Below are 15,464 nucleotides of genomic sequence, written 5' to 3' on the forward strand. Positions count from 1 at the left end.
GTGTTTTTAAGAAGCACAAATGAAAGTACATTAACATATTGTATTGTCAAGATCACAGCCGTGAATTAAGGACCCTGATCTCTTCTGGGAATCAGTGGACTTTCTGTAAGTAACCTCATTCTTTTGGACTGAGGACAGATCTCCTCCTTGAGTGTTATTTATGAAAATATTCCACTCACAGCCAAATTAATTTTTAATTTTTATTTATTTATTTATTTATTTATTTATTTGGCATACATGTTGAGCCCTGAATAGCACTTTCTTCCTGTGAGTCATGGATGTAAATTAAGAATTACTTTGGTCCAAATGGAGCCAATCTACCTTTCCAAAATTAAAAGCTCCATTTTTGGTAGATTTTACAAAATCCATGACACATGCATACGCAGAGGGAAATGATATTTGCACAGCTGGAACTGAAAGACTGCGAGCCTTTATCTTGTGGTTTTGCTGTTTAGTGCTTTCAGAAGTGAGAGCACAATTTGTAGAAATGAGAGTACAGTTAATGTGTATGTGTGTCTTGGATGTGGTAAACATTTCTTACATCTGAGAAGTACTACTCATATCAGAGCAAGACTCAGCCTGAGAGCTAATCTAGTGTTCCCTAATGTGAAATGTACTTCTTATAACAAGAGAGATTTGCTATAAGCAACAACAACAGAAGTAATATTGCGATAGAGGCACAAATTCCTTGTTCTTATACTAAGGCTGGTCCAGCTGGTCAGGCAGAGTGAGGAAGTTACAATGTAAAGTTCCTTATCTGAGATAATATACCACTGGTAGAATAATGCTCTCCACTCCAGTGATGGTGTGCTCCCCACCCTGAAGTAATTTCCAGATTATAAACCTTAGTCTCTTTTTACTGCTCACTTTGTTGTCCTCTCCCATTTTAACTGGTGATACCATGGATTTTCCAAGCCCAAGAAAAATACACCCACTTCACTAAAAGCTCTACTACCTGCAAGACCAAAATAGGATTATAATTTTGGAGATGAATGCTAATCTGTACAATAAAACTTGGTTTCAGATCTGTGTTGCTAGAACCTCATATAACTCAGAAAATATGTATAAAACAGTGATGGAGCATACATGGTCTTTCAAATGTGTTAGATTCCCATCATTTCTAATTACTGGACTTCTTATCTGGGTGTGATAGGACTTAGAGACCAATACCATCTGGAGGGCCACAATTTGTCAACTCCTAATTAACCAGCATCCAGGTATTTCATCTTCATGATGCCAATGATCCCCATGCTCCAGGAAAAGTGCTGCTATGTAGTTAGACTTCAATATTTTAGTCTATTTTGGGCAACTGGCTTCTCAAGCTGTCAGACACCTGCGTAGATTGAAAAATAAGCAAAGGTGTTAAACACTGAATGACTAGCTGGAGACTCATTTTATGAAACACAACCAAGAGTATACATTAAGCATCTTAGAAACAGAGGCTATTATAATGAAAATAGAACCAAACCCAGTCAAACAAAATGGCTGTAGCTGCAAGGAAAGAACCACCTGCGCTACTGATTTGTTATGCCTGAAGTATGTGGGGTTGGGATCAGTTTGGTTTCAGCCAGGGTAATAAAAATGCCCCGTCAGGCATCAAATGCCAATTACTTATCACCCAGCCCAGCTTTTCTATACAAAAGATAGGGAATTAGTCCCTAAATGTTTCTGGATGGTTGATGAATGTACTGTATGTTACAATTATTCTAAATACATTTTGAAGGCCCTTTGTGGTTTTAAATTCTGGATTAAATCTAGAGAAGATGGCTAGGAAGCAGAAAGCTGCTGTAGGTGTTTCACTGGGAATTGAATGTGCCTGATAAGGTTTTATTGTAAGAGGAAGATTGATCTTTACCATATCATAAAGTGATTTAGAACTTTATCTCAACTTCAGAAGTATTTGCCATTTTAAGCAAAGAGGGAACAACAATTCAAAGTTCATTTCACTGCCCAGTCTTAGTGAACAGTGATTAAAAACCTTAATGCTTGTTCCTAATTCAGCTTTTCTTTTTCTTGCTCATTGTCTTGCTAGAAAGACGCAAAGCAGATGTTAGATGGAAAAAAGGGATTGTGAACCTATGCAACTGCTTTCCCCATCCCTCTGCAGTCGGTGAAAGTAACTATCAGGTTTCTGGCAGGTGGTTTGCTATATGATAATGGGAAAATAACTACACATGTAGCACATGCTAATACACACATCTCTTCTTGGAGCTATGAATATAGGTAGAAACCCATTTTCTAGCTGGATCACAAAATTGATGTTCATCAGCACCCGGGTGACTGTTGAATGTGTACACATCTACCATGAAGTAAAATCTACTTAACTTTATGGGAGTTGATTTTCATATAAACAAGAACAGGATGATTCTACTAATATTTCATCTGATTATGAGAAAGACCTAGTTTATGGGGGGGGGGGGGGAACTTGCAGAAGGTCTGATTTTTATCATTGGGATTTTTTCCCTGATCATTCCAGAAAAGTTTACCATATGTACTCAACTATAAGGTGACCTTATAAAGGGCAGGTTTTGGATACAAAATTAAAGATTTTTATATAACCCATGTATATGTCAAGGGCAAAACGTAGGCAAAACATGTAACAAAAGTGATGTAAAGGACAGAGCAATGGAAAACAATTCCAAAACACACTGCTGTTATTCCACCCAGACATGCAAAAGGGCCAGAAGCAGAGAATAGGGAGCAGTCTGTGATTTTAAGTTCTCCTGGGATGGACTAAGCTCTCGCCTTTCACCATTCTGCTGAGAGAAAGGGATGATTCCTGTTTTGATAAAGAGTTAAGGTACAGTACTTGCATTGATCCATGGATAAATCAGCCCAGTTTTTGGGAGTGATTTTTGACTAAAATTTGTAGACGTATACATGATAATATACAATATTTTGCTTTGCTTAAAGAAAATCAGAGATGCATTATTACTTATTAAAAGAGAAGGAGAAAAATATAATTGAAGCTTGATCCTGTAACTATAAACATTGCTATGTCTGAGGTTTTGAAAGGACAGAGTTGAAAGAGATCCCAAAAAGTTATCTATTTTACCTGAACAGAAGTGAGATACTCATCCATCAGCTGTCCACTATCTTAACTGAACTCTCATGCATGTTTAATTTATTTTTAAGTATGTGCCCTAGCTTTCTTGTATTAAAAAGGTATCTAAAGGAATTGGTTAGAAAGAATGAAGGATACTGTCCTATAACACCTGTGAGCAAGCCCAGTTAACTCTTCTGAGTATTTATTGCAGTGAAGCAGATACATCCAGCTGACAACAGTGAATAAGTAACCAAAATAAGAGTGGTGGCGACTACAGCATGTAGTGTTTGTATGTACAGCATACATGTATGTGTACAGCATACAAACACACACACCAATTCCATCACGTGTATCTCATCAGTCATCATTGTAGTTTATAACCTTACACTATAACACACTACAGTCTGGCCTCCTTATCCACAGTTTTTTTTTTAATCCATGGATTCAAGCATCCACAGCTTGAAAATATATATTTTTTAAAGTATAAATTCAAAATAGCAAACTTTGGTTTTCCATTTTGTATAAGGGACAACATTTTGCTCTGCTATTATATTGAATGGGACTTGAGCATCCATGGATTTTGTTATGCATGGGGGATCCTGGAACCAAACCCCAGCAGATAACAGTGTCCCACTGTATATTATTTATTGATATTCTTATCTGCATATATTGACCTATGCAGATTCTTATTATAATACTTTATTTATATAGCACTGTAGATTTATTTCATTCAGCTTCATTTATTTATTCTTAGTTATCAGTTAGTTTCAGCTAGGTGCATCCCTTAATCCTATATTTACAAAATAGCTAAATAACTATTTAAAATAGCAACAAACTATTTCTGGGGCCTTAAAACTATTACAGTGAGTGCTTGGTATCTGCTATAGTTTAGTTCCAGGGTATACACACCCCATGGATACCAAAATCAATGGATGTTCTAGTCCCAATAAATATAATGACAGTAAAATGGTGTCCCTTATATAAAATGGCAAATTCAAGATTTGCTTTTGGGTTGTTTTTTTAAACTATTTTCAAGCTGTGGATGGTTGAATCCATGGATACAGCATCCATAAATATGGAGGACTGATAGTACTTTCTAAAGGAAATTTATAAGCTTTGTGAATGTACTGTATCGATTAAAGTTAGTCTGAGTCAGAACAGAACTTTTGACTATGCAAACAAGCCTGGGGTAAAATCAAACAATATTTTAACATACAGTGGTACCCCGGGTTACGAATTTAATTCGTTCCGCCGCCGCGTTCGTAACCCGAAATGCTTCGTAAGCCGAAAAAGCCATAGGCGCTAATAGCGAAAGCCGCGATTTCGTGCGAAAAAGCGCCGAAAAGCACCAAAAAATTTTTCGTAACCCGAAATAACCTTCGTAACCCGGAACAGTTTTTTTCTATGGATTTTTTTCGTAACCCAGAAATTTCGTAAGGCGGCGCATTCGTATCCCGGGGTACCACTGTATGTGGAAATCAAAATAGTTAAAGATTTCCCATACTTTGGATCAAACACTGATCAGAACAGAGACTGAAGTCAAGAGATCAGCAGACTAGGAATGGGAAGGACAGCTATGAAAAAACTAGACAACACTCTAAAGAGTAAATATACAACTAGGCACTGAAGTCAGATTCATCCAAACTATTGTATTCTCCATCACCATGTACGGATGTGAGAGCTGGACAGTAAAGAAAGCGGATAAGAAGAAAACTCATTTAAGATGTGATGCTGGAGAAGATTGCTGAAGATAGAGTGGACAGCCCTAAAGACCGTCCTAGAACAGATCAAGCCTGAACAATCCCTGGAAACCAAGATGAAGAAACTGAAGCTGTCATACTTTGGCTGCATCATGTGAAGGCATGACTCATTAGAAAACCTTTCTGGGAAAGGTAGAAGACAGTAGAAAGAGAGGAAGACTGCATGCCAGGTGGGTAGACTCAATCAGGGAAGTAATGAGCCTTGAACCTACAGGACTTAAGCAAAGTGATTGAGAATAGTGGGTCTTGGAGATGTCTCATTTGCAGGGTCACCATGAATTGAGGTTGACTTGAAGGGAAGTTAAACAACAACAAATTTCTGATCTAAGGTTTGCAATATACTTACAGAATAGCCAATATTTCCAGAATTTTGAAAACATTCTCGACCACTATAATGTGAAATCTGGGCAAGGAAATGTGTTAATATATCCAAGGGAGTCTGAGGCCCTTCTAAACAGACAGTAGAAGTTCAGTTGTATGTTGGTTTTTATGCAAGTCTCTCCCACACACCAAAGCCCTCTTTGAACTTTTCCTTTTGATTCATGGGGATTATTTGTAGATAGCCTAGTTCCCTAGAAAGAAGCTTTAGGCTCTGGTGATTTTAAATGTAATGTTATTTTGGCATGATCTTTTATTTATTGCATTCCTCTGTAACTGCACTGGAAATGTTTTGCTAGCATGTTAACATTCTAGTAAAGAATTGCAATATATAGCCCAGTAGAAACAACAGAGAATGCATGCTAGATGCACTCAGTCGTTTGTCCATTGGTGCCAAATAGTCATAATAAGTTTGTCATGTACTGCATTTGTATACTGAATTAAATTATGCACCAAACATTTGTATGTGCTAGATTATTTTGGACATCCATGTTGGAAAAACATATCAGGGAGAATACTAATAACTGTCAGTCAAGGAAGAGTCAGACTGCCTCCTCCCATTATTTTACTTTACACTGCCAGATAAACAAGTATTGTTCGTAGAAGAAGCAGGATTGTGTAAAGAGGTGGGCATATTACATAAGCACATATTGAAATGAAATGTAGAAAAGTAAGTAACCAGTGCCATAAAACTGGGAGTAAAATCAGATAATGTTCTGTGATCCAGATTCAGAACAAAAGGAAATACCTGGTTAGCAACAGCTTGCTGAGCTCTCATCAGAGATAGGAAGAATATCCAAGTGTTGATATGTTACATTTAGACTAAAAAAGCCTTTAAAAAAATAAGTTAACAATTTTTACTTTAAAAGTGGGACATAACTTGGCATTTAAATTTACTTCACAATATGGCACTAAAAACCTTATCAGATCGTTTCACTCTTTTCCTCTTCCACCTTTTCTATTTTGAGCCTAGGAGGGAAGGAAACAATTTCATACATTTTGGAAAATCTCGTTTTTCCTTCTCATTCAAGCCCGTCACTGTAGATCCTAACTGTCTTCTCACTCTGCATATTTCCCTTTTTCTTCCTCCGCTGCTTTCTCTCTCTCTCAGCCTCCTCCATTCATATCCACCATCTCTCACACCTTTTTTGTTCCCATCTATTTACTTTGTTTCTAACAAGATGATTCACTTTCCATGGGCATATGTTGGGTCATGAGGCAGCACACAGGAGACTTTCTCTTCCTGTGCCTCCATCTCTCCTTTTTCATAGCTGCCTGTCGCGGGTGAAACAGATGCAGGAAGAGTTCCAGTTTGTTGCTCAAGTTCTCAGTTATTGTTTTTTAAGTGATGTTTTCCTTTTCACAGACTATGCAGAGTAGTTCCAAGAAAAAACAGATTAGTTTCACTCTTACCAAAAATATGGGTTCTTTTTATTTCAGGATAGATTGGAGCAAAAAGTTTCATTTTTCAAGCAGCATGGTTAGCTTATTTTGAAACCTTTTAGTACTTGTATAGGACAGAGAACACATGGTGTTTGTGCTAGAACTATAAGATCCTTCTTTTTTCCAGAGACACATCTTCTTCTTTTAAAGGTACAATTTTTTGGTTTAAAAAAAAAACTTAAAAAAAGAAGACATGCCCATTCAGGTTTCCAGGGCCAATAGTGAGCAAAGAGAAAGAAAAGATCACTCATTGTCCAGTTTTCAATAGTGTTATGAAATCTGAATGCATACAGATGTCTCCAGCTTCTTTCATCCTCCTTAGCCTGCTTCGCAGGGGATGTGAATTGAAAACCACCCTGTGGTTTTTCTAGGAAGTCCCAATGGCTGAGAAATGGGGCTTTTTGTAGTGTAATCTCAATTTTAAAAAAATAGTTTTTTCAGGCCTATATTTGCTGTTGAAGCCTTCACCTGCCACAAATTGGAAAGGCCTGATGAGGATTGCCAAGAAGACAAACAAAAGCAGAGGGAGGAGAAAACAATATTATAAACATAAAAATGGAAACCAAGTGTGTGCATAGTAAAGCATAATAAAAGTCTTGAACTCAAACTCCTGTGTGTTCCAGAAGATTTGCACATGATGCAACATGTTCTTTTCATGGCTTTAAATATGGATTTATTGTTTATTCAGTACATTTACATAACAACTTTATTCCACCATAGAATTCAAGGCAGAGTACATAGGATTCTTAAGTGTCTCCCATTCAGGCACCGAGCACATACAAATCATTTGCTTCTTTTCAGCAAGAAGGCTGCATAAGACCAGGCACAGGAACTTAATGAGCTTTCTTCTTATTAGCTTAGCCACAGAATCATCGAATCTCATGATTCCATGGAAGAATCATGGTTGGAAGAGACCTCAAGGGCCATCCAGTCCAACCCCCTGCCATGCAGGAAGACAAAATCAAAGCACCCCCAACAGATGGCTATCCAGCCTCTGTTTAAAAACTTCCAAAGAAGGAGACTCCACCACACCCCAAAGGAGTGTGTTGCCACTGTCAAACAGCTCTTGCTGTCAGGAAGTTCTTCCGAATGTTAAGATGGAATCTCAGGTGTAACGAAGAACAAACATTCACTTAAAAAATACAATTTAAAAGAAACAATGTGGTTCTGGAACAAAGCTCCAAGGGCACAATTTTTGGAGCTTGTTAGCACAGGGGGAAAAAACCAAGCAGGGTCTAGGACACGAAAGAAGTACAAAAATTATGCCTGGCGTGGAAGTACTTTTTCACATATAGAAATACTTCTTCTCAAAGCACAGTTAAATTACGGAATTTGCTACCACAAGATACAGCAATAGTTGTCAATGTGAGGAGCTTTAAAAGAACATTGGATAAAGTAATGAAAGATGGGACTGTTGATGGTTAAAAGTTATGATTGATCTGCCCACAGTGCTGCCTCTGGCTGGGCACATCCATCCTTCTGCTTCAGACCCAGGCTCCAATCAGTGTACCTATGACAATGGAACTTTTTGCTCCACCATCTTTATGTTAGATCTCACCCATAATTTTAGATATGGCAAAGAGAGCTATACTATCACTGGATCATAGTATTTCCAAAGCAGATTTCTCAATAACAATTGTGATAAACCTTGAGAGTCTCAGTGTGGCACTACTGCAGCCCCTGTTGAGAACATAGCTTATGTGAGGGTTTTTAGACACACCTTTCCTTCCTGCTGCCTGTATGCCTCTGTCTCTTTGAGAGCAAGATTCCACATTATAAACTATAACTACTTTCTTCAGTTTTTTTTAAATTGAATGCTGTTGATTCTAGCTATCAATATTAAGGCAGCAAAATTTAATTCGGAAGTCAATAGCAAAATGTGCCTAAAGCAAATTATTGTGAGTAGCCATTCTTCTTTAGGAGCTGTGCCTATCCTCAAATTTATGGACCACATGAAAAGCCTCTAGAAATTCATTGAAGTCAATGCTACCATCTTTGTTGTAATCAATGCAATGGGCTAAGCTGTCAATGGATTCATCATTTAGATCAGTTTTTAGATGCAAGTTAAAAAGCTTCCATGCCTGGTGGAACTCATCGATAGAGATAAGACCTAAAATAAAAAATAAAAAGGAAAAAATGTTTTTATTTAACATCACATATGAGGAACCCTGTCAGTTTTTAGTTCTATAACAATAGTCAGACAATTTAGAGATGTAAAAAATTCCAAACACCTCTACACTGGAATTTGGACTAGTCATGGAATTGCATTGGTGGTTGGTGGCTACTTCAGTGAAACATATTTCCCACAGGATGGATGGGGAGATCCCTCCCAATAATTTGGACTACAACTCCCAGTATTCTAAGCTGGCTGGAAAATTGGGTGGAACATAGATTCCTCACTCATGGTCTAAAGACCAACAAGAGGAACATAGGCCTGATTTAAATGGGACTTTGCGGCGCCCCTGTCATGTGCTAGGGGTTGGCTGAGGATGCAGCATCCATACCGGCCTCACCCCAGCACATGACGGGAGTGTCAAAATGGCAGCGCCCTGTACACACGGGCACCGCCATTTTGACGTGACGTACTCATCGCATCCACACATCCTGCCGGCGGAAATGGAGGCGGCGGCAGACCGCCCTTTTCGGGTGGTTTGTATCCTGCCAGAGAGCCTTAACTGTGCCTAAACACTAAACCAACCATTGTGCCAAATACAACTTGAAGACATTCCCATAGAATTTAAGAATAATGAAAAAAATAAGATTTATACTATTAAACCTAATTGACTGGGAGCCAGAAAAATTCAGGATTGAAGCCAGGAACACTATGAAGAAAAAAAAATACAAAAAGACAATATCTCTAGTTTAAAAAAGAAAAGAAAAGAAAGAAAAACCTCACTGGATGATAGATGAAACTCCTCAAGTAGTTAAGGACAGCGGGGAAGCAAACAAGAAAGGGGACAGAAATAGGGTGTTAAGAGCAATGCAATGGTTTCACTGTTTTTTTGTGGGGTTGCTCTTCCAGGCACTAACGCTCTGCAGGACCTGACAGGCTGAAGGTTTTAAAAATTTATAACCAGAGTGACTCCAAGTAAAAATAAGGTAGAAGGACAAGTTGATTTGCCAGAAAAACAAAAACAAAACACACACATAAAATTGTTGCAAATGTCTCTCAAACTTTGCCAACCACATAATATCCCACAATGCTACCCTTCCTCTCCATCCTTTGATATGCTGCACTGGAAAACTGAGTTTTACCATACCTGAATGATCTCTGTCAATTGTATTGAAGATAATCTCTAAATCAGTTTTGTATCTACATAGGGTTTCCACCAAAGATGGCTGAACCTGAGGAACAAAGTGTTAAAAATGAGAATTCACCCAATCTGAATATGTAACAATTTCATAAACTATGCCATTACTGATTTTAAAAAGCCACCCTACATTTTTGCAGGTAGTTGTTTGGTGTCAAATTGCCACCTATGTTCCAAATTCCAATACTCTACAAAAAGACATAAGTATTTCTATGCCTGTAGCCTAAGGGGCTCATTCTACAAAAACAAAAACCCACAATATAACCTGGGAGGTTCTGATTTATATAATCTAGTGGGCATATAAATGAAAAAGGATTTGAACCCAGTGAGAGGTTCAATATTCACTATACTCACTGATCAGCCCCCTTTGCCCAGATTCCTTTGCACAATTTTGTGCACTTGGATGAAGACATGGAAGGGACAGCTAACTGGGAATAGCATATGGGTTTGAGGGAAGGTTTGGAGGAAGCCTGAATATAGGCTTCACTCCTGTTCTCTTTCCAAGTATAAATGCAGCTGCTCACTTCTATGCAGGCCAGTTCTTTGTTGAACATCATTCCACTAATGTCTGATTCTAATTTTTGTTACAACTTTAGGCATGGGCATGGACTCTGATTCCAGTTTGGGACTGAGGGACAAGCAGGTCTTGTCATAGACTGTGGGAATCTCATAGGGGACCTTGGGCAGAGGGAGGGAAGTCATGTCCAGCTGGAGCCAGAGGGCCTCTACCCCCATTCAAGTGACAGGGGGACCACACAGTGGCTTCTGCCTATGTGGAATCAATTTTCTGTCAACCCATGGATACTGTCAGGCAGTTTCTATGGGTCGCCTGATGTTTCGATCCACACCCATGCCACCAAGCCTCTTCATCTGTAATCACTAAAGTTGTGGCCTTCTTTACTCCAACCTTGGTTTGCTGTATGTGTTTGGAAGCCCCTCTCACTTGCTGCTGATCCCAGAAAGACAGCACTGCTGATTTGGGGGGAAATTACATTCAGCAGAAGTATTTCTAAGAGCAATTAAAAAAAAACCTCTTCCAAAGTATCTAAACAGAACTAACAGTCAGTCCCCCACATTGCTGGTTTCCCTTTCATGAGTTTGATTATCCATGGATTTGATTAATACGTTCTCTCTAGGAATCTCTAGGTCATCCAGAGCTATTCTATGGTTAGTTTCTAGTGGAAGTTGACCATAGAGTCATTCTGGACCATAATGTCCACTAGAGGTTGACCACTGAATAGCCCTAGAAGACCTAGAGATCCCTAGAGAAGTATATGATCATGTTTAAAAAGATGGCATTTGTGATTTTTATTATTTTTTAATATTAATGGATTTATCCACTTCTGTGAAGGGGCTTGCCCCAACTCCCACAAATTTGGGTGTCTGACTGTATGTAATACAACAAAAAGCATGTCATTATTTTGTTTAGTGAACTTTCTAAATAATTTCACCTCTTTGATTGGTAGTTTGATTTCAAAATCATCAAAAGATGAAAGGTACTGAACATTTCCATCCCGTGCCACATAAACTAGCCGAGAACGCAGGGTTCGCCAGGGGAGGTCAAGCTGTAGAACAGATTCCACTGCTGAAACCCATTCACTAGGAGATATCTTTCCTACAATAAATTAGAATGAAGTAAGCAATCAAAAGCACATTATGATAACTTAAAAGAATCAACATTTTATTCTTAAAAGCTACCTAGCGCGTGATATATCCAGAAGTCATATTTTTATTAAGGGAGTAAATTTAAAATAAAAATACTTTTGCAGGAAAAGCCCTGTAATTAAGATGTCCAACACACTTGAATAAATGAATGGCAAAACAGCCATGAAAAAAGTCCAACGCTTGGTGGCTTAGTTCCTAAAATGATGCTTGCCAAGAGCCTATATCACCATTTACTTAAAGTAACTTTGTATATACTTAGCTAAATAGCAGAGGGGCTAAGAAACTCTGTTAGTGAACTGCAAAGATGCTTATCAGGACAACAGCAAGAGTGCCCAATGTGCATCAATTGCATCACACAACTTTAACTTTGCTGGTTCTGCTATATAGCAAGGCAACAACACCCCTCTGCTGGATACAAACATTATGAAACTGCCCAATTCTAATTCCCACAGACGTATGCCTGTTTACTAAGATGTAACCTCCATACAGGATTTTGGCCTTTATTATGATGATTATTAATCCTTCGTTTCCACAATAAATAGTGCTCAAGGAAGCTAATTCTAAGGGGGAGCACATTCCACAAGACAAAGTTCTCCTATATATCTACAAATTACAGTCAAGTTTCCTGCATTTGGGGAAATTGCAGAGGTCAGCACACCCGGAGTGCAACAGATGAGCCTCATCCTGAGACTACCACTTGAAAATCTTAATATGCACCAGGTTCATGACAAGACAGGGGCACCTTAGGCAGCTATGCACCAAGCTATTTATAGCTTTAAAGTTTAAAACAGATTCATTTAATTGGCCCCAGGAAGCAACTACGTCCCACATGCTGTTGATGGTCCACAAACTTTTTTATCTTAAAAAGCCCAATACATTTTGGCTTTGTCACAAACTGGCCTTCTTCATTATCTTTTCCATTGTGAATACATGCTTTCCATTTTTTTGTTCTGTTCTAGGTAACTATGTAGTAAATATGGTCTGTTTTCTCTCTACTGTCCTTAGGAAAACTCATCAGCTCTTTTGGTTTTTCCTACCATCTGTATGCCGATGACACCCAGTTGTATCTTTCCGCCCGTGACCTTTCTCCAAGGCTTGAACAGCAAGTCTCGTCTTGCCTCACAGCCATCTCGCAGTGGATGCGCTATCGGCGTTTGAAGCTCAACATGTCCAAGATGGAGCTTCTTGTCTTTCCTCCTAAGTCCACCCTTCAACACTCCTTTTCTGTCTCTGTGGACAACATTTCTGTTCAACCAGTCCAGCAAGCCCGCAGTCTTGGTTTTATCTTTGATTCTTCTCTGTCGTGTATCCCTCAGATCCAGACCACAGCCAAGGCTTGTAGATTCTTTTTGTACAATATTGCCAAAATCCGACCATATCTCTCCGCCTCTACTGCCAAGATCCTGGTCCATGCCTTAGTGATCTCACGACTTGATTACTGTAACATCCTTCTGGCAGGGCTTCCTCTTTCTCACCTCTGTCCTTTAATTTCTGTCCAGCATTCAGCTGCACACATTATCACATCCACCCACTGCTGTGTCCATATCTCTCCTGTGTTGGCATCCCTTCACTGGCTCCCCCTTCCTTTCCGCATTCAGTATAAGCTCCTGCTGTCGACATTCAAAGCCCTCCATGGACTGGCCCCTCCTTACTTATCAGACCTTATTTCTCCTCACCTTCCAACTAGGGCCCTCCGTTCTGGTAGTGAAGGTCTGCTGTCCCAGCCCAGGATTTCCTCTGCCCCATCCCGGATTCACCCCTTTTCACTCGCTGCCCCTCACTCCTGGAACCTTCTTCCCCTTCGAGCAAGAGCCATCACTTCTTTAACCAGCTTCAAAACGGAGTTGAAGACCATCCTGTTCAGAGAAGCCTTCCCAGGCATTGCATAATTGTCGCTTACTATTTGATGTTCTTTTGGTGCCTGTTTTATTGAATCATTTCTTATATTGCTATGTATTTTATATGTATTATCCTACTAGAAAGGCCCCTTCCCCACCACCTCTCCCTTCTCCCTTTGTGTCGTGCTTTTTAGATTGTAAGCCTGAGGGCAGGGAACTGCCCAATTAAAAAGATTGTATGTACAGCGCTGTGTAAATTTACAGCGCTTTATAAATAAAGGTTAATAATAATAATAACAACAACAATAATAATAGGGGTATCCCGTGCTTTGAGCTTTCAAGGACAAGATTTGAGACCTAGGCATGGGCCCTGTTGATCTTGTTCAGCATGATACATGAAGCATCAACCACAACTATTCACAGCACATACTCTCCAATTTTATGAATTTGGCAGGGACAGCCCCAATTAATCTTCTGTTGTCCCACTTTTTCAACTGCTTTTAAAATGTTGCCATTCCTTTCTCCTCCTCCTCCTTTCCCCCTTGTCCTGAGATTACTTCAATGGCTGTAAACTGTATCAAAGTGCAAAAGTAGTTTGCACTCAATTCACTTTGCAGAGGTACCTAGAGAGAGGGTCAGAATCTTGCCCTTTCTAGGAGGTTCAGGCAAAAGCAAACCACTGCAGTCTCTCCTAGTTTGTGTGTTCTTCCTCATTAATAACTTTTATGTTATTGATGACCACACTCTGATGTTGCTTGACCACATATGTCCCAATTTTCATCTGAGAAATCTTGGTGCCCATGTCATTCAAACCATAAACACCAAGACTAACAGCTAAGTGTACTGTACATGTGTTTTGCAAGGCAGTGCTCTTGTCCTGAGATTTCAGGATAAGTAAGGGTCCACATTATAGTGAAAGTAACCACAGAGCAGTTGTACAGTATTCAATTTCCATTACCTGTACAGTTCCGATCATATTTTCTAAAAGCTGCAATCAGTTCGGATTTGTGTGTGTAAATTTTTTCTCGCAAACACTTTAAGGCAGATAGCTCAATTGTGGTCACTCTGAAAAGAAAGTGATGAGGATAAGCAGCTAAGGTATAAAAATCTTACTTGATACTTGATATATAATAGAAGACTTAAACTTATTAGGCAGATAAAGAAAACTAATCTCTGGTACACAATCTGGATAGGCTGAAGAACAAAAACCTGAGAAATGGAGAAATGTTGCATAAGCAGAATAACTTTATCACTTATTGGACCAAATTTAGTTTCATGTTATCAGTGTAAGGGTGTTTTGTTTCTTAGCCTGTGGCTGCATTATGCACACTAAAAAAAAGGTGACAAGTGAAGGAAAACAAAACAGTATTTTTCACTACAAGCACACATGGCCAGAAGGTATCACTGGCCAGAGCTATTCACCATATTTACAACCCAATCCACCCATCCTTATATACATCAATAAATTCTTGTTTCCTACAGCAATGCATGTAAAGCTAAACAGATAAACTATCATAGGCATTTTAGAATGAACAGGCTACATTGTGCCATTATTTGGCTGCAAAGTGCTACAGATCTACTTGCCAACTGACTATTGTAATACCTGTGCACTATTGCTTTCTGTTTTTGGAGCAGAGTGGAAAGCATGCCACTCAGATGTTGCTGAAGTAACAGCTGTTCTTGGGCTACAGCCCACTCTCCTTCACTCTTGCCTTGCTTTGCAAGAAGTGATGGGAGTTGCAGTCAAACAACATCTGGGGGACCACACACTCCACACCCTTGTTCTACCATAGTTACTTTCCTTCAGGTGGAAATATATTGGACACCTGGTAACCAATATCTGTTTATTTATGAACCCACAGGGAGAACATATTAAAAACAAACAGACTCTTAAAACCAGCCAAGACAACCACCAATCCTGCAACAAATACTCAGGTGCCTACAGTTTCTGATGCAGAAAGTTGCATCTTTGTATTATTATTATTATTATTATTATTATTATTATTATTATTATTATTATTAT

The 15,464-nt window shown here is 39.0% G+C and overlaps 1 protein-coding gene across 1 annotated transcript in view; it reads right to left on the reverse strand.

Moving 5' to 3' along the window:
• Nucleotides 1–8,543: 8,543 nt before the first annotated feature.
• The window catches only part of PPEF1 (protein phosphatase with EF-hand domain 1), a 42,444-nt gene continuing 35,523 nt past the window's right edge, over nucleotides 8,544–15,464 (reverse strand). The window contains exons 14-17 of the mRNA XM_042458398.1: nucleotides 14,400–14,506; nucleotides 11,390–11,553; nucleotides 9,888–9,972; nucleotides 8,544–8,737 (exon numbers count right to left, since the gene is read on the reverse strand). Coding sequence (XP_042314332.1) covers nucleotides 8,544–8,737; nucleotides 9,888–9,972; nucleotides 11,390–11,553; nucleotides 14,400–14,506 — 550 coding nt within the window. The remainder of the gene's footprint in view (nucleotides 8,738–9,887; nucleotides 9,973–11,389; nucleotides 11,554–14,399; nucleotides 14,507–15,464) is intronic.

The sequence above is a fragment of the Sceloporus undulatus genome, chromosome 3 (assembly GCF_019175285.1).
Source record: "Sceloporus undulatus isolate JIND9_A2432 ecotype Alabama chromosome 3, SceUnd_v1.1, whole genome shotgun sequence".
NCBI lineage: Eukaryota > Metazoa > Chordata > Lepidosauria > Squamata > Phrynosomatidae > Sceloporus > Sceloporus undulatus.